This window comes from Trachypithecus francoisi, unplaced genomic scaffold (assembly GCF_009764315.1).
Source record: "Trachypithecus francoisi isolate TF-2019V2 unplaced genomic scaffold, Tfra_2.0 Lachesis_group2, whole genome shotgun sequence".
Classification (NCBI taxonomy): Eukaryota; Metazoa; Chordata; class Mammalia; order Primates; family Cercopithecidae; genus Trachypithecus; species Trachypithecus francoisi.
In genome coordinates, this window is record NW_022681465.1 from 97,453,280 (window position 1) to 97,472,649 (window position 19,370).

The window sequence follows — 19,370 nt, forward strand, 5'->3', positions numbered from 1 at the left end:
TACACAAAAGAAACTAAACCATAGAGAAGTCAAAAGTCTTTTTTTAAAACTACAAAAATCTGATACTAAATACAACCCCATAGCTTTAAGTATTAGTTGTCATAATGATGTATAGGAAGGACAGAAGCACAAATACTATTTAGAAAATGTAGGAGTATGCATCAGAATTAGCTGTAAGCTTTTAAAAACAGTTGTCTGGACTCTAATCTGAGAAATTCTTATTTCAACAGGTTGTGGATGAACCCTAGACTTGTATATATTTTTCTAATTATACACCACGTATTTTAATAGCTCCACAGGTGAGTCTATTGCACAATCATGGCAGAAAACCACTGACTTAAGCAAATAAAAAAAAAAAAAAGGCCAGGCTCAGTGGCTTACACCTGTAATCCCAGCACTTTACGAAGGCTGAGGCAGATGATCACTTGAGGCCGGGAGTAAGAGACCAGTCTGGCCAACATGGAGAAACTCCATCTCTACTAAACATCAAAAATTAGTCAGGTGTGGTGGTATACACCTGTAATTCCAGCTACTCAGGTAGCTGAGGCACAAGAATCACTTGAAGCCAGGAGGCAGAGACTGCAGGTAACTGAGATCACGCCACTGTACTCTAGCAAGGGTGACAGAGGGAGACTCTGTCTTAAAAAATAACAATTAATAAACAAATAAAACCTATATGTAAGCATCTAAATATTATTTCTAGTTTTCAGGAATTACAAAAAATAATTAATCACTAAATAATTATTTTTATTTCAAGTAGATAAAAAATTACATGTCAGATAATCAAGAATGCTTTGAACACTTTTACTAAATGTTAAAAGGCCGTAAGTGGAAGGGGAGAAATTTAGTATAAATTTTTTCAAAAATAAAAATGTTTAAATACATCAATGGTGTCATTCATTATCACATTAAATAAAAAATGAATCCAAAGTGGAAGAGTTTTGTTTGCAATTATGAGAAGTGTATATATGTGCCATAAAAATTCAGGTCTTCTGTTTTCCAGACCTGACAAATAAATAAATTATAAATTATAAAGTCAACATTAGCTAACAGTAATATCTTTTGAAGTAAAGATTAAAGATTTAGCACATGAAAGAACTGCAGAAATTTTAGGAAACAGAGTGTTGCAGTTTGAAATTAATTTCACTGATTCACTTTAGTATAAAGAAATCATCATCTAATAAAAGAGAAGCAGAAAGCAATCCGACATTTTTTTCTTGATACAAATATGTGGTTTGCAAGTTGATCACCAAAATCATTAACTGATATTTACTCCAAATATATTTCTATCCATAATAGCCTATGAAAGCCATGTCCTATAGTACATATGGGCAGCTATGCAAATAATACATAAGTGCTAAAAATATACTTTTACATTATTAAAAAATCCAGTGTTCATGGATTCTAATATTTACCAGACATCTACCTGTATGGATAAAGACAGTACATCTATAAAAAGTTTAACCTTTTCTTGAAGATAGAATAGTAACAATTCCCTCAGAAGCTACTGCTATCTTTAAGGCATTTTTCCCTGTATATTAAATGGCCTCTTACATGAAGTTTTACTTTCTCTCATTGAGTTTTTCTGTTGACTAATTTACTTTTGCATCCTCTACTCTACTGTTGCTTACTTATCTTTCTTACTATTCTATAATCTTCTTCCTCTTTTCACTTTATCCTTGGTAGAACTGAATTATGATAAGGGAAAAAAAAGTTCACACATAAGGCATAGTTTAGGCATAGTATTTTCAAATAATTCTAGTTCTACTTTTTTCTCTTGGGAATAGTGTTGGCCTTCAGAACTATAATATAATGAAAAGTTGTGTTTCTAGAAATTTACCTGCTGAAATAAATGAGGTAATATTGTGCTACTAATGGCATATATTAAAAGAAAAATTCATGCTCATAACAAATATTTCACCACGTATGATCAATACCTCTCCAGATATCCCAATGGATTCTTCTGCAGCTCCATACTGACCAATAGGCCCATTCTGCAGTCGTTCCAAAAGCTCCAATAAAGCAAAATTTTTTTTCAAGCCCCAGACACCTGAATCTCCTAGAATAAATATAAAAACAAAAACTAAATCTAACAAAATGGACTATTAATCATTTTACCCATACCTCAAAAGTGATTTCTAATCCATATAGCTCAGTCATTAATAATGTCTAAATTTGAAAAATTCAAATTTTCCCCATTATTTAATACCAAAATAATTGCTTTGTTAATACTCTCTTTTAAAAAACAGAAGAATCCCTCAGGCTTCCAAGTAGAAACACATTTTAAAATTTATTATTTTTTGACCAGGCGCATTGGCTCACGACTGTAATCCCAGCAGTTTGGGAGGCTGAGACGGACAGATCACTTAAGGCCAGGAGTTCAAGACCAGCCCGGTCAACAAGATGAAATCCCATCTCTACTACAAATACAAAAATTAACCAGGTGTGGCGTCAGGCGCCCATAAACCCAGCCACTGAGGAGGCTGAGGGACGAGAATCACTTGAACCCAGGAGGTGGAGGTTGCAGTGAGCCAAGATCATAGCACTGCACTCCAACCTGGGTGACACAGCAAGACTCAATCTCAAAAAAGAAAAAAAAAAAAATCTAAATACACATTAAAAAAATTAAGGTGGTAAAGGCTGCACAACAATATGAATGAACTTAATGCCACTAAACTTAGAAGTGGTTAAAATGGCAAATTTTATGTTATATCTATATTTTGCCACAGCTTTAAAAAGTTATTTAAATCTCTTTTACTTTTTTTTTTTTTGAGACAGAGTCTTGCTAAGTCACCCAGGCTGGTGTGCAGTAGCATGATCTTGGCTATTGCAATCTCCACCTTCTGGGTTCAAGCGATTCTCATGCCTCAGCCTCCCAAGTGGCTGGGACTACAGGTGCGTGCCACCACGTCCAGCTGATTTTTTGTATATTTTGGTAGAGACGGGGTTTCGCCATGCTGGCCGGCCTGGTCTCAAACTCCTGGCCTAAAGTGATCTGCCTGCCTCAGCCTCTGTGCCCAGCCTATTTCTCTATCATTTAATTTTACAAGTCCTATTTTGTCACTGACTTTTACTATTATGCTAAAACAAGCATTTTCAAATACTTTTTGCAGCAACTTAACTTAAGAAATACATATAACTTTGTAACCCAGGACAACATACAAACTCTTCCTAAACCTATGAATAAAAGTCAGATCCTTTAGCAGAAGGAATATTTGTTATGGTGAACTCCTATGCAACAAATACCAGATACCATCTGATATAGCTGCCACCTAACACATATTCATTAAATGAATAAATATATAAAAGGTTGATGGAGTCATTGCCTGCAGGGCTCCCCTTCCTCTTGGCTCTTAAAAAAAAAAAAAAAAAAAAAAGGCCATTCCATGTTGTGGTTCTCCCAAAAAAACTAGACTGAACATATCTATCCTCAGCCTTGTCCCGAGAAGGCTTTCTCCTTAATTTTTAACACATATTCTACAACAAGTTGAGTTCTCTCTATTTACATAAAGGTTAAGAAGTACACTAAGTGATAATTTAAAAATACAGTTGTGACAATTTTCTAAATATCCAGTCATTATATAATGAATACATACAAATAAACTTCTAGCATTACTAGGTAGTGCCTAATATTTATCACTGAATTCTGTAAGTGTCAAAACAACTCCATAATCTCAATGGCTTAACACAACAGAGATTTACTTTTTGCTCATGCAACATCTCAGGGGTTAGGGAAGATAAGAGAGACTGTTCCCCACTGACCACAAACAGGGACACAGGCTACCGAGCCTCCAATCATTTGGACCATCTCACTATAGCAGGGAGAAGAATTTACTTTGAAAATCATAAACCGAAAAAAAAAAAAAAAAAAAAAACATCATAAACCTTCTCTTATCAACTTCTACCTGGATGCTAACACTTCACTTCTGCAAACAATTCACTGATCCATGGACATCACACAGTGATGTGTAAGAGGGCAAGGAAGTGTAATTTCACCATATGAGCAGAAGAAAATCAGCAATATTGCTGAACAGTATCAATAACTACTCATATTCTTCTTGCACTAGAGAGGAATTCTGATTCAGAATTCAGAGAAGTCAGAAAGGAGGATGGATGTATTCTAGTTTTGTTAAACATTGAGGTAGTAACTCTTCACATTGTGGTATTAATGTAGAGAAGGTAAAGTGCTCTTCAAAAAGGTAGAAGAGTCAGGCGTGGTGGCTCATACCTGTAATCCCAGCAAATTGAGAGGCTGAGGTGGGTGGATCACTTGAGGTCAGGAGTTCGAGACCAGCCAGGCCAACATAGTGAAACCCCATCTCTACTAAAAATACACAAATTAGTCAGGCGTGGTGGCAGGTGCCTGCAGTCCCAGCTACTCAGGAGGCTGAGGTGGAAGAATCACTTGAACTCTGGAGGTAGAGGCTGCAGTGAGCTGAGATTGCACCACAGCACTCCAGCCTGGGTGACGGAGTAACACTCTGCGTTAAAAAAAAAAAAGTAGAAGGAAGGTTCTATCCTCTATTTGAAAAACATTACTATTTCTTTAAGTATAGTTTTTTTGTTTGTTTGTCTGAGACGAGTTTTGCTCTTGTCGCCCAGGCTGGAGGGCAATGGCACGATCTAGGCTCACTGCAACCTCCATCTCCCAAGTTCAAGTGATTCTCCTGCCTCAGCCTCCCGAGTAGCTGGGATTACAGGCGTCCACCATCACGCCCAGCTAATTTTTACATTTTTAGAAGAGAAGGGGTCAAACCATGTTGGCCATGCTGGCCTTGAACTCCTGATTTCAGGTGATCCACCCGCCTCGGCCTTGCAAAGTTCTGGATTACAGGTGTGAGCCACCTTGCCTGGCCTAAGTATAGTTTTATATAAAGAAATAGTATGATATATGCATATCTCACAGAATAAAAAACCAAATAAAAGTACAGAGACTTTCCCAATCCCTACTATTTCTTGGCTACTAGTAAGTTAACGCTATCTATAATGTTATTATTGTCCTATATTAGTTGTCAGGGAAATAGACTATTTATATACATCAAAGATCACCAAAACCTTAAAAACTCTTTTCTTTCTCCAGAAAATATTTTAAAACCATGTTTCTTAGCATTTTGAAGTCTTCCAGCCTAAAATTATAGGTACCCTTGCTTCCTTTTTTGGTGGATAAATTATTTTGAATGTGTTCCACTTGAAAAATAGTATGAATATATTAAAATTGTCTTAGATAGTGCAACTAACCTGAAAAAAAAAATGGCAACCTTAAACTCTTTTGGAGAAAACTCCCGTATCAAAAAGAGTAAACTTACAAAACTTATGTTTGTAAAATCATTGTTCAGACGTTAGTAAATGCTATTATTTCCAAATCTGGTACCTGAAAATAACTTAGTTTGAAATATATAAAGCAAGTGTTAAAAGTATACAGAAAACCAAAAAAAAATCCACAAACCCTTCAAACTCATTTTAACAGAAAATAGAGTAATTATCACAAGCTACAAACACTTCTGTCCTTGATATTAGTAAATAAAAACATGCTGAGACTCAATGACTTATTCGTATTTTCATTATTGGCTTATTTATTTGTAAAGAAAGCATTGTTTTATTGGGTTAATGGCTTCAGGCAAATGATTCACTCTGTGATGCATATTCTTATTTATTTGAATTAGGGTAACATGTTTTTCTCAGGTGTCTTAAAGCTCTTTACAGATAAGTATTGAATATAAACATCTCAGAAGACAAAATAAAATTAGTAACTAAGAGTGAGATAGTTTATAGCTTGAAGATTATTCACCTTAATAGAAACTCAGGCTTTCTGAAACTTTCTGGGAATTTTATCATTCTAAAAATCAAGTGGAAGGAAATTGTCTTCTACGACATTTGCATTACACGAACAATTTTCAATCTTAAATCCATACAAATACTTTTCCTACCTAGGTCTGTTACTTGTCGATCAAATGGGCAACGGATTGCTCTTCCATGAAGAGGTAGGCGAGTGAGACAGTCATGACAGACTGTATGGCCACAAAGCAAAAGGCGAGGAACTTTGTCTCCTTGCAAAGAAAAGACGTCTTCACAAACTCCACACTCTAGCACCTAATATTTGAAAACGAAGGATGTATTATTTAAACCATTTTAAAAGCATACATATTTTAGGTATATAAGAAAATTCACCTAATATATTGAATCAACATTGTTACTTTATTCCTCCATGAAAAAGAACTATGTAGGTTGTAAAATCTTAAATCACTTTTAAGTCATTCCATCTGACAGACCCTGCCAAAATTATATCGTAATGAAATATATTTGAAATACTAATAGTAGTGTTAGGGGCAAAGATGCTGTAAATTAACATCTTCATTATCTCTTGAAAATTATGATTTCACTCATTACATCTGAATCTGTACAAACAATATGTAATTCTACTGAAGGCGGGTTCTTAAGCAATTTCTCTGCAACTACCTAACCCATCATTAATTTCAACACAAATAAACTATCATTAATTTCAACAAAAATAACCTAAAATATGTGCTAACAATTACCCCTGTTAATGATAAAGAACTTGTTAAGAAAAGACTACAACTAACTTTCAAGTTTCTAGTATCTAATGTACATTAAATAATACAAAGGCAAAAAAGCAATCACCTTAAATTTCAATTCCTGTGCTCTATCAATGAATATAGCTCTGAATCAGAAACTAGTTTGTCTATCTAATTCTAGTTACAGACACATGACTTGCACAAGGCTACACAGTCAAAAGAAAGGCTATTTATCAGCATATTCTGATTCTCAAGTCCATATGTTTATGTTTTATAAATAGTCAACAAATTGTATTTATAGCAATAAAGCATTTTCAGCACTTATTTCTAAGTATATTTGTAGTGTTTCATTAATTTTTTTAAAATACCCACCCTGTACTATTCAATCATACCTCAAACTCCTGTCATTCAAGACCCGCTACAATCTGGTCCCTGTCCTACTGCTTCACTGCCACACTCTTCTGACCCTGTGCTCCAACTATATCCAACAGCTTATAGTTCTCAGAACATGAGAAACTGTTTCATGTTTCTTCATGCTAACACTGAGGAAAGGACTATACTTGTCCTTTGGGCCCCCAAGTACTGTGTATAAGCATCTACCATAACACCCAAAACGCTTTAATACCTTCGTTTTCTAGCCTGTCTTTCCCTGTTGGACGAAAAAACCCTCAGGAACACGGTATTTTAAATACCAAGTTCCTAGTGCTTACATAAAGTCTAGTAAAATAATTTAAAAACAATTAAGCTCAACATCATCAAACACACAACACAAGGTAAAAAACAGAAAACCCAAGGCAGAAATCAGACTAAATCTACTATGATGTTAAACCTAACTCTGCAATTAACTTGGACTTCGGGCTTGAGACACAAATATCTTTCACCATGAAGTGATAATTCATAATTGCTTTGTATATTATTACGGTTCAAAAGAAATTTAAATTTAGTCTTTCAATGTAAATAAGGGTTTGGGAAGAGAAAAATAAATAAAAATAAGAAACAAAATACTGTTCACAGAAAAGATGATGAAAATTCTTTACATGAAAAGATGTTTAATCTAACTCATAACAAGAAAAATGCAAATTAAGGCTAGCCACGGTGGCTCATGCCTGTAATTCCAACACTTTGGGAGGCCAAGGCAAGTGGATCATCTGAGGTCAGGAGTTCGAGACCAGCCTGGACAACACGGTGAAATTCCTTCTGTAGCAAAAATACAAAAAAATTAGCCAGGCATGGTGGTGGGCGCCTGTAATCCCAGTTTACTCAGGAGGCTGAGGCAGGATAATCGCTTGAGCCTGGGAGGCGGAGGCTGCACTGAGCCAAGATCACAGAGTGAGACTTGGTCTCAAAAAAATAAAGAAAGCAAAAAATGCAAATCAAAGCTACATCAAAATACTTTTTTTTCCAGATTAGATCAAAAATATTGGTAACACTTTGTTAGTGAAGGTGTGGGAAAGCAGACACTCTCATACATTACTAATTGCTATGAAATGTTTATTGAGCAATACAGCTTTTATGTAGGGCAACCTGTCAATATTTACCAAGTTTAAGTAACTCAGTAATTCTAGTTGCAGGAATTTATCCTACAAGCATCTTAGACATGTGTGACAAAATCTGTATGTTAGTCCTTAAAGCATCATTTGCATTAGCAAAAAATTGGAAACAAAGTAAACATATATCAGTATCAGCTTGGAAAATAAATTATGGGCCGGGCACGGTGGCTCAAGCCTGTAATCCCAGCACTTTGGGAGGCCGAGACGGGCGGATCACAAGGTCAGGAGATCGAGACCATCCTGGCTAATACGGTGAAACCCCGTCTCTACTAAAGAATACAAAAAACTAGCCGGGTGACGAGGCGGGCGCCTGTAGTCCCAGCTACTTGGGAGGCGGAGGCAGGAGAATGGCGTGAACCTGGGAGGCGGAGCTTGCAGTGAGCTGAGATCCGGCCACCGCACGCCAGCCTGGGCGACAGAGCCAGACTCCATCTCAAAAAAATAAAAAATAAAAAATAAAAAATAAAATAAATTATGGCACATTCATAATACTATAAAACTATATAGGATAGTGAGAAAGATGACGTTTTTCATGTACACACAGAATGATTTCATATGATTAAAACAAAAAGAAAAATGATAAATAGAATATACTCATTTTTGCATAAAGGTGGGGAAAGAGCAAATTTTTTTTATATTGTTGTATAAACGTACTGTCTTCCTGGAAGGATACATAGGACACCAGTAACACTGGAACATCAGTTCCCCATGAGAAAGAGAAACAGCTAGGGAACAGCTACCCATGTATAATTCTATCTATTATTCATATATACACATACTTCAATTTATCCTACATTTTTTTAAAAAGGGGAAAGTTTCACGTTATCAAATCCATTTAGGTCAGGCACCATGGCTCACACCTGTAATCACAGCACTTTGGGACACCAAGGGAAGAGGACTGCTTGAGGTCAGGAGTTCAAGACCAGCCTGGGCAACACAGTGAGACCCTGTCTCTACAAAAAAATAAAAAACTAAGGTGGGAGGATCACTTGAGCCGAGGAGGCTGAGGTTGCTATGAGCCATGATTGTGCCACTGCACTCTCACTTGGGTGACAGAGTGAGAACCTGCCTCAAAAAAAAAATTTCAATTAAATATAGAAAAATTATTCACAGGCCGGGCACGGTGGCTCATGCCTGTAATCCCAGCACTTTGGGAGGCCAAGGTGGGTGGATCACAAGATCAGGAGATGGAGACCATCCTGGCTAACACAGTGAAACCCCATCTCTACTAAAAATACAAAAATTAGCCGGGCATGGTGGCAGGCGCCTGTAGTCCCAGCTACTTGGGAGGCTGAGGCAGGAGAATGGCATGAACCTGGGAGGCGGAGCTTGCAGTGAGCCGAGATTGTGCCACTGCCCTCCAGCCTAGGCAACAGAGCAAGACTCCGACTCAAAAAAAAAAAAAATTCACAATAGAATTTGATATGAAATAAATGCAACATTTTATAAATGCTGTATTGATACTCTAATAAGTTAAAATTTGTTTATAAACTCCAAAGAACCATATTAAAATTTTGTTTAGTTCATTTCAATCCTGTATCTCTGATCCCACCACTATACAAGATTTAAAAGAACTTCCTTATGCTGTTACTGCATTTTTCAAAAAGCACTAATAAAATTCCATTGATTAGCAAACCAAACACAGGTCCGAAAATAAAGTTACTAGACTATTTTGCATCAACTTGGTAAATAATACAGCAAGAAAATATTTCCTCAGTATCTATGAATAGGAATTGTGGTTAACAGCAAAAAGCCCTAGATAGGAAAAAGCTCTTAATTTTACATTTCACAAAATGCCAAAACAGCTTCAAGCTTATTACATGTAAATCAAACTGTAATCAATCAGATTATGTTTATATTGTTATTTATTATTATTATTTTTTTTTTTTTGAGAAAGGGTCTCACTCTTTCTCAAAAAAAAGGGTCAACCAGGCTGGAAAGTAGTGACCTGAGCATGGTTCACCGCAGCCCTGACCTCCCAAGCTCAAGCAATCCTCCTGCCTCAGACTCCCAAGTAGCTGGTACCACAGGTATGTGCCACCATGCCTGGCTAATTTTGTTTATTATTATTTGTAGAGGTAGGGTCTCACTATGTTGCCCAGGCTGGTCTCAAACTCCAGGGCTCAAGCAATCCTCTCACCTCAGCCTCCCAAAGTGCTGAGATGAAAGGTGTGAGCCACTGTGCCCAGACTCAGACTAAATTTTAAAAGGCCTAAGAAGACTCACTAAGCAAAAGAAACTGTGATATATTTTTACATGTCAGTTATTTCACAATATCGGACTCTTTATTTTTTATTTTTCAGATGGAGTCTCACTCTTTGTCGCCCAGGCTGGAATGTAGTAGCACAATCTCGGCTCACTGCAACCTCTGCCTCACTGCAACCTCTGCCTCACTGCAACCTCTGCCTCCCTGGCTCAAGTGATTCTCCTGCCTCAGCCTCCTGAGTAACTGCGATTAACAGGCCCACACCCCAGTGCCTGGCTACTTTTTTGTATTACTAGTACAGACAGGGTTTGGCCATGTTGGCCAGGCTAGTCTCCAACTCCTGACCTCAAGTGATCAGCCCACTTCGGCCTCCCAAAGTGCTTCCCAGGCACTTTGTGCTTTACAGACGTGTGCCACCGTGCCTAGCCATATCAGATTTTTATGTTACTGTTTTCTCTAATGATAAAAACCATGTAATTATCAACTTGTTCACAAGCACAAGGCCATTTTACACAGTATTAGCATTATACACTTCAACTTTTTTTTTTTTTTTTGAGACGGAGTCTCGCTCTGTCGCCCCGGCTGGAGTGCAGTGGCCCGATCTCAGCTCACTGCAAGCTCCGCCTCCCGGTTCCCGCCATTCTCCTGCCTCAGCCTCCCGAGTAGCTGGGACTACAGGCGCCCGCCACCTCGCCCGGCTAGGTTTTTGTAGTTTTTAGTAGAGACGGGGTTTCACCGGGTTAGCCAGGATGGTGTCGATCTCCTGACCTCGTGATCCGCCCGTCTCGGCCTCCCAAAGTGCTGGGATTACAGGCTTGAGCCACCGCGCCCGGCCGTACTTCAACTTTTACCTTCCAATAAATACTTATTGCTTTCATCTATACAAATGACAAGTGAGGTTTTTTTCAGTTTATACCCCTATAGCTACCACAAATTATGGCATGAAGATTTTGTCAGAAAGGGCTATTTTATTGCACAGTTCAGGAACATTTTACATATTAAGATGAAAATGAACAAGGTGAGCCTCTGATGTATCAAATTCTGTGCTGTAACAAACTGGAGTTACATCAGGCTTTGGTACACTTTTGAGACTGTAAGGCAAACAGGGTAACAAAAAAATAGATACTGCAATGACACCCCTTCCAATTACGAAATAAAACTTAAACTTCAAGTTAATTCACAAAGTACTCTGCAAGTATTCTCTACTTAGCAAAAGCACAATTCAATAAATAAAATCTCCATCACACAACATGCCTAATAACGAGGGCTCTTTTGCGTATCAGCTATGCTGTGCACCTGTAGAATAACTTCATTACTACCTAAAGGTCATCTGAATCACACGACCACCAATACTGACCGATACTAAATTGTGGGAAGAAATGTCTCACTTGCTGTCATACAAAACCAACATTAACTGAATAATCATAGGTGTCTATTTTTCAAGATGTTAAAAGAACTTCATATATTATCCTGTTCAGTAATTTTTAAACCTGGTTGCATATTAAAATAACTTATGGGCATTTCTAAAATCTACTGATGTTGTCAACCTCATCAGAACTGGAGGAGGAGGGCATCAGTAGTGTACTAAAAATCTTCAGTGATCCTAATATGTAGCCAGGAATGAGAATTATCAATCTCTTAGATTAGAGATGCTCCCGAAGGTTACTGTATAAACCAATGAGATCAGTTCTCCCCTCCAGATCTCTCCGTGCACAACAGTGGAAGGGAAAAATGAGTGCCACATATTTCAAATGATTTTTTTAGAAAATTCATTCTGGAGCATTTATACATGGTAGAATCTCAAACTTCAAGCATAGGGAAATTCATTAACTCTATCGTTAACGCCCAGCTATGACGATGTTGCAGGCTTCTGAAAAGTGTTAATAGACTGTACTACTAACAGGAGAGAGGGCAGCTCAGCCAGTAACAGATGTCTCATTACAGACGCAGTACAATAGGGAAAAGCATAGATTTTAAAGCCGGTCAACCCGGGGCTCTGCCACACACTGTGTTTACCTAAACCTGGGTTTCCTCCCTGTAAAATGGGAATTAACATCTACTTCATAAGTAGATATTAACGAGCTAAAACACCTAACGTAGTACGTAGTTACGATGATGATGGGTCAATTTATAATACTAAGCTAACTAATGCCTGTTGAGTTTAACTAAAAGCAGAGGACCTGGAGAAAAGACCGGTCTAGGTCACTGGCCCGCAAGCTCCTTTTCATAAATGTTCCGATGATGACATGTCATAAGCAGAAGACCAGGCAATTTCAGGCCATAGGAGAGAAAGGATGCAGAGGAGAGGACAAGACTTGTAAAGCCAAAAGGGGCCCAGAGGCCGCGCATCCCACCCATGGGAGCCTGGGCCGTGGCGATGCAGCCAGGTCTCCAGGATGAACCGAAGGAAGGCCATTGGTGGAGAACAGAGCACGCAAGGTCCCTCACCTTCACTACAGCTGTTCCCCGGCTGCCCTGCCGGCCACTGTCTACTCCCGCTCCAAGCTTGTTTACAACCAGAGTAGCCATCCTCGTAGGAGTAGCGCCACAGATGCAGCGTTCAGAGTCCTCAACTGAGAGGCGGGGTTAAGCCACCTACCCAGAAGCCTCTGCGCACGCCACCGGCGCATAGGCGCAGTAGGGCCCTTTAGCCGACTCTTACTCCTCCTCCCTGCAGTCGTGGGGTGCTTTCTTGCACAGCCTCGCGCATGGGCACTTTTGTTATTTTTCATTACGTAGTCTGTAACTGCTGGAGGAAAGACAAGAAAAAAAAAAAAAAGGGATAAAACAGAATTCAAGTTTTGGGGTGAAACTCCAGCTCCTTTTATGATTTTTCTTCTCGAATCGCAAACCAACCAGGGTGTAAACTGAGGGCAGTTAGGGGATACTGGGCATCTCCCTGCATGCAACGCGATTTTTCGTATAAACTACAAATCCCAGCATGCCACTCTCTCTTTTATTTATTTATTTTTTTTAAACTCCGGCAAAGTTGGCCTTTGGAGGCCTCGTATTGTAACCGAGGGGTGGTTTCTTTTCCTGACGTCGCGATGTGCGATAGCAGATGGAAAACAAAGTGTTTTATGCATACGTTTCTAAGATAAAAGAAATGGACCTGGTGAGAAGAAGCCAGTCTGTAAAGAACATAGTAAGAAAATTTCAGGTACCACCACCGGAGAGAAGTTGAAAGTGCGTTTGACTTCTGGTCTTGCTAAACGCGAGGTTTTCCGTTTCCTTCCGGGCCAAGTTGAACCTGCCCAGCCCCCGTAGGCCGTGGGTCAAAAGTGCCGGTCAAAATGGAAGTGAATCCCCCTAAACAGGAGCACCTGCTGGCGCTGAAAGGTAAACTTTTGCGAACCTGAGTACCCGTTTTCTGTTTTCTTCCCTTCCCTATTTATCGAAGCTTTTGTCATGTAGGCCTGAGCCTTCTTAAACGCTGTCAGTGCTCGCCCTCCTGCTGTGTCCTTTGGCGCCAGGCGGGAGGAAGCGATTTCGCCTGGATGCGTTTTAGGTTTATGGGCTCCTTTCTAAAATGAAATAGATACCTGGTAAATCACTCTTTCTGATCGATGCTGCTTCAGTCACGAGATTTTAGCCGCAGAAGCTGACGTCCCGCTCCTACCGTGGAGATCTCTGAACTAAGATGAATTACAGCGGGCATGTAAAGTGCTTTTTCCTTCTGTCTCTCGTTTCTTCCTGTGGCACTGACGAAGTTATCAGGCTTCAGTTTCCCCTGTAAAATTAGTATTGCATAACAGTAGTGCAAAGAATTTAGCAATACATAGTAATACAACATATAACTTAGATTTATTAAAAACAAACTGCAGTTTACTTCAGAGCACTGTGTATGTGGGAAATATGCCCGAGATCTAATGTCAACTCTCATTTTTTGTACACAGCCATTTTGAGTAAGTTTGGTGATTTAATTAGATCATTATTTAGGAAAAAAAGCAGGTTTTTTTTTTTTTAGGACTTTTTTTTTTAATGCCTATTTTCTGGAAACCGTTTATTTGAAATCTTTTCAGCTTTATTTTTTACTACAACAAATGCACTTTTTGTTTCTTGGATGCTCTAACACGTGGTTAACAATGACTTATTGAATGAGCTGAGGAAATGCTCAATAAACATTTGGGTTCAATTAAATTGCACTTATTTTACTTGTGGCATCCATTTTGAGGAACACATCCTTCCTATTATGATGTAGTCATCAGACATTCTAGAAGCTCATCAGTCTCATATAATGATGCCTGTGTTAGCGAGATTGTCTCTTACTGTGGAACTTTGTAATGTTAAGTTACACAGTGATGGGACCTGTAAGCTTAACCTTAGCAAATGATCTAGGTTAAAATGGAGACTAAAATGGATTGTTACTCGTGGAGAAGAGGGAAAAGAAGAAAAGCAACTAATTGTCGTGTTCTTTATCTCGCGATCTCACTTCAAGTATGTGGAGTAAATGTTAATTCTCAGAGTTTAAGCCACTTTTCCAAGATCACATAGCTAGTAAGTGATTGAGGCAGTGTTTCAAGGCAAGGCCTACCTCTCTCTTTCCAAGAGTCCATGTTGCCTCCTAATGAATGAAACGGCATTCTCAGATATAGTTCCTCTACCAACTACTCTGATGGGAATTTGGAACAGTTCTATTAGCTGCTACGTGTGATTTATACAAATTAGAAGCTATTAAAAACAGTTAAATTCCAGCTGGGCGCGGTGGCTCACGCCCGTAACCCCAGCACTTTGGGAGGCCGAGGCGGGTGATCACGAGGTCAGGAGATTGAGACCATCCTGGCTAACACTGTGAAACCCCGTCTCTACTAAAAATACAAAAAATTAGCTTGGCTTGGTGACAGGCGCCTGTAGTGCCAGCTACTAGGGAGGCTGAGGCAGGAGAATGGGGTGAACCCGGGAGGTGGAGCTTGCAGTGACCTGAGATCGCACCACTGCACCCTAGCCTAGGTGACAGAGGGAGAGACTCCGTCTCATAAAACAAACAAACAAAAAGTTAAATTCCAGTGATGCAGAGACTGCCACTGAGAATTTTTAGTTTTCTGTTATTCTTTGTTTTCCAAAATAAAGGATATCTAAGAAAGAATATTTCAGCAGCCTAAGCCAGGCGTGGTGGCTCACGCCTGTAATAGCACTTTGGGAAGCCGAGGCTGGCAGATCACTTGAGGTCAGGAGTTTGAGACCAGCCTGGCCAACATGGCGAAAACCCGTCTATACTAAAAATACAAAAATTAGCCAGGTATGGTGGTGGACATCTGTAATCCCAGCTACTCGGGAGACTGAGGCAGGAGAATCGCTTTAACCTGGGAGGCAGAGGCTGCAGTGAGCTGAGATTGTGCCACTGCACTCCAGCCTGGGTGACAGAGTGAGACCCTGTCTCAAAAAAAAAAAAAAAAAGAATAAACAGCCTAAACTAGCAAGTGCTTTAAAATTGACTGATAGTTTCAACTTTATTAAACATCTGTGGTACCATCTTCTAGTTAACCCGTTGTTCTAGTTGATCAACAGTTTTCACAGCATTTCAATTTACTGATGCTGGATGCCAAATGTATCAATTTAAGTGATCATTTAGGTTCACTTTATCTTTTAATATGTAAAATGTTAAAGATAATATTTTGTTATTCTTGGTTGGGTGAGGTGGCTGATCACTTGAGGTCAAGAGTTCGAGACCAGCCTAGCCAATATTATGAAACCCGATCTCTGCTGAAAATACAAAAATGCTAGGCGTGATGGTGTGCACCAGTGGTCCCAGCTACTCAGGAGGCTGAGGCACAGGAATCACCTGAACCCTGGAGGCGAAGGTTGCTGTAAGCCAAGATCGTACCTCTGCACTCCAGCCTGGGCGACAGAGTGAGAATCTGTCTCAAAAAAAAAAAGTTGTCTCTTGAGTATAACACTGATTGACTTTAGACAAGAGAATTTCTCAATGCCATATTTTACAATGTGAAAGTGTAAGGAACGGGGAAGAAAAACATGAGTGCATTATTCTTGAAAGAATATGTGATAACATCTAGATCCATATTTAAAATTATGGATGTTAAAGATCACAATTATTTATGAATTTGAGAGTTGTCAGATCTGTTAGTGGGCAGTATCAGTAGGTAAAAAGAATCATGAAATTAGTTATTCTTCTGACTCTTTAGAATCGGACAGTGATTCTGTTGTAACTCATGACAAGAGTCCATACTCATGGTTATCCTAGCAGTGGGAGAACCCACATCAAGTAATTCTCTAATGATTTTTGGGGAGAAGTGATTCAACTTAATTTTTTCTGCAGTTAAGATGTGAGAAAGCCTGTTTTATGGCTCTTACAGCTTTGGGTCTGATTAGGAAGCCTAATTTGCACATATTGGAAGGCTCCATTCTTAAGCCTATGTACCATATGCTGGAATTTATTATCAGTGACTTAATTTGGGGCAACTTGAGGACTTCTGTGCTCTAAGAGAAAAAAATAGGAGTCTAGACTTCTTGTTCTCCTCCAAATTGGAATTCAAAAGCCATGGTATTAGGGTCCCCATGCTGTTTAATTGCCTGAATTATGAGGAGAAGACAGTGTCACAAAACTGGTTCTTAGCCTGGTTAAACCTTATTAGCAAAGTTAAACCATATGCATGATTTTAGTTTTTACTATAGAGAATGACATGAAATCATCAAATATTCTATCTATATATTTGTTTGGTGGAATCCATATAATTTTTTTTTTTTTGAGATGGAGTCTTGCTGTCACCCAGGCTGGAGTGCAATGGGAGTGCAGTGGCGCGATCTCAGTTCACTGCAAACCTCCACCTCCCGGGTTCAAGTAATTCTGCCTTAGCCTCCTGAGTAGCTGGGATTACAGGCACACGCCACCACGGCCGGCTGTTTTTTTGTATCTTTAGTAGAGATGGGGTTTCACCATGTTGGCCAGGCTGGTCTCAAACTCCTGACCTCGTGATCTGCCCACCTTGGCCCCCATAAAGTGCTGGGATTACAGGTGAGCCACCACACCTGGCAGATCTATATAATTTTAAGTATAAAATGATTAATTTTCTTCCAGACAGATTAGAATTTTTTTTTTCTTTTTTTTCTTTTTAATGAGATGAAGGCTTGCTCTGTCGCCCAGGTTGAGTGGCATGTTCTCAGCTCACTGCAACCTCTGGCTCTCAGGTTCAGGCTATTCTCCTGCCTCAGCTTCCCTAGTAGCTGGGACTACAGGCATGCACCACCACACCCCGCTAATTTTTTTTTATATTTTGAGTAGAGACAGGTTTTTACCATGTTGGATTAGAATTTACAGTGATTTTATTGTCCTCACTTTAGTTGCCTCAAATTTTTAATATTACATTTTTTGTTAATTATCTTCATATGAAAACAAAATTTTAAGATTCATTTACTCTTTGTTTCTGCTAAAGTTTTAAGACTATTATTACTTAATATATTAATATCGATACTTCCAAGTCCTTTATATCTGTTGAGTTAAACATGTTGACTACTAGCATTTTTAGGCTGGAAGTAATTTTATAGGGCATCTAATTCAGATTCCTTATTTTGGTAAGAGAAAGAATTTTCAGGTTTGTAGATTACATTCACATTTACCAAAAGGACTTTGGTAAAATACCACATTGGGATTGGTTTTTGGTTTTTGGTTTTCCTTTTCTCCCTGCCTTATTTGTAGGCAGGATATCCCTACCATATCTTATTCTTTGCAATACTTCTACTTTAGGTCCTGTTTCCCTCTGATTTGGCAAGAGAGACAATCTTGCAATGATAAATTTACATTCTAGCTCTGAGGAGTTCAGCTAAGAAATATTTCTCATCACTAAGAGTAACTGGATTACTGCAGAATGACTACAGAAGTAATATTACATTATCGACCATATGAGAGTGATCCCACACAACTGCCAAAAATTGTGGAAAAAGCAATTCAAGACTTTCCTACTCGTCCGCTATCAAGATTTATACCTTGGTTTCCATATGATGGGTCCAAGCTTCCACTCAGACCTAAAAGATCACCACCTGTGATTTCTCAAGAGGCAGCTGAAGATGTGAAACAGTACTTAACCATTTCAGAACATGATGCTAAGTCACACAGTTATGATTGCACAGTAGATCTATTGGAGTTTCAACCTTGTTTGAAAAAGCAGCATTTAACCTCGTCACACACATTGAAGGAACAGAGTAATTCTGGAAATCTGGGTAAACAATCAGAAAAGGGAAAACAGCACAATAGGAGATCTTGGAGTATTTCCATTCCCAGCAATAATTGTACTGAAAAGGTTTCTCCTTTGTCTAAAAAATTGCAAGATAGTTTAAAGGCACTAAATTTACACTCACTTTATAGAGCAAGATGGACAATAGAACACACTATTTGTAACAGCCAAACTCTGGAAGACATTTGGACAAAACTCAATCAAATTATTAGGCACAATGAACTTCCATCTTGTAATGCTACGATTCAGAGACATTTAGGCCAAATATGGGTGTTCTGTGATATTATGTATTGTGAATATGTGGGAAGTCTTCTTAAAGGAAGATTAGCTCTTACTGGAAAAATTAATTTATTTGTGCATAAATATGGTGTTATTTTTAGTATGTAATGAATTCCACTGATTGTCAAAAAGAATATTCTGAATGAAATGAATATGGATTGAAATAGATGAAATAATTTTTACAGATTTTTAAATTTTTAATGGCTTTTTAGAATTCCTAGGCTTGTCAATTAAGTCAAGAACTTTCTGAGTTCTACTTATTAGCAGCCTTCTTTTAAATATGATAAATTATTGTTTACACTGAATATGAAGGTAAAAATGTTCTGTTCCTTTTGTTTTGTTACAAACTGTGATTGAATTAAATAGTCTTATGAATTAAGTTGTATAGTTTGGATTTTGGTTAATCTCTAAAATCTAATTTTACTGTAGTTTTTTCTTGACTCACCTCAAGTGTAATTTTTTAAAAAATAAAACTCAAAACAGTTTTCTTTGGAATGCTATTTATATGGCATGAATGTAGTTCAAAGTGGGAGACCAATCTAGATTTGTAATGATGTTTCCAAATATATGTAATAATAATTGATAGGCTGTTTTCAAACAAAGATACAAAACG

At 38.4% G+C, this 19,370-nt stretch overlaps 3 protein-coding genes across 8 annotated transcripts in view; 2 read left to right on the forward strand and 1 right to left on the reverse strand.

The window, feature by feature from the left end:
- Nucleotides 1-13,238, reverse strand: part of TRIM23 (tripartite motif containing 23) — a 35,349-nt gene extending 22,111 nt beyond the window's left edge. For both annotated transcript variants that reach the window (XM_033179699.1, XM_033179700.1), the window contains exons 1-3: nucleotides 12,738-13,238; nucleotides 5,928-6,090; nucleotides 1,938-2,059 (exon numbers count right to left, since the gene is read on the reverse strand). In XM_033179699.1, the coding sequence (XP_033035590.1) occupies nucleotides 1,938-2,059; nucleotides 5,928-6,090; nucleotides 12,738-12,818 (366 nt within the window). In that variant the 5' untranslated portion in view covers nucleotides 12,819-13,238. The remainder of the gene's footprint in view (nucleotides 1-1,937; nucleotides 2,060-5,927; nucleotides 6,091-12,737) is intronic.
- A 251-nt stretch (nucleotides 13,239-13,489) lies between these two features.
- The window catches only part of TRAPPC13 (trafficking protein particle complex 13), a 48,332-nt gene continuing 42,451 nt past the window's right edge, over nucleotides 13,490-19,370 (forward strand). For 4 of the 5 annotated variants that reach the window (XM_033179701.1, XM_033179702.1, XM_033179703.1 and 1 more), the window contains exon 1: nucleotides 13,490-13,628. In XM_033179701.1, the coding sequence (XP_033035592.1) occupies nucleotides 13,583-13,628 (46 nt within the window). In that variant the 5' untranslated portion in view covers nucleotides 13,490-13,582. The remainder of the gene's footprint in view (nucleotides 13,629-19,370) is intronic. The other variant, XM_033179705.1, reaches the window with a different exon arrangement.
- On the forward strand, nucleotides 13,500-19,242 carry SHLD3 (shieldin complex subunit 3). Its single transcript, XM_033179711.1, has 2 exons — nucleotides 13,500-13,628; nucleotides 17,992-19,242. The coding sequence occupies exon 2, from the start codon at nucleotides 18,113-18,115 to the stop codon at nucleotides 18,863-18,865; it is 753 nt and encodes a 250-aa protein (XP_033035602.1). The 5' UTR covers nucleotides 13,500-13,628; nucleotides 17,992-18,112; the 3' UTR covers nucleotides 18,866-19,242.

What these genes read in the sequence shown, in the direction of transcription:
- SHLD3 (XM_033179711.1), top strand. Translation starts at nt 18,113, where the DNA reads ATGACTACAGAAGTAATATTACATTATCGACCATATGAGAGTGATCCC.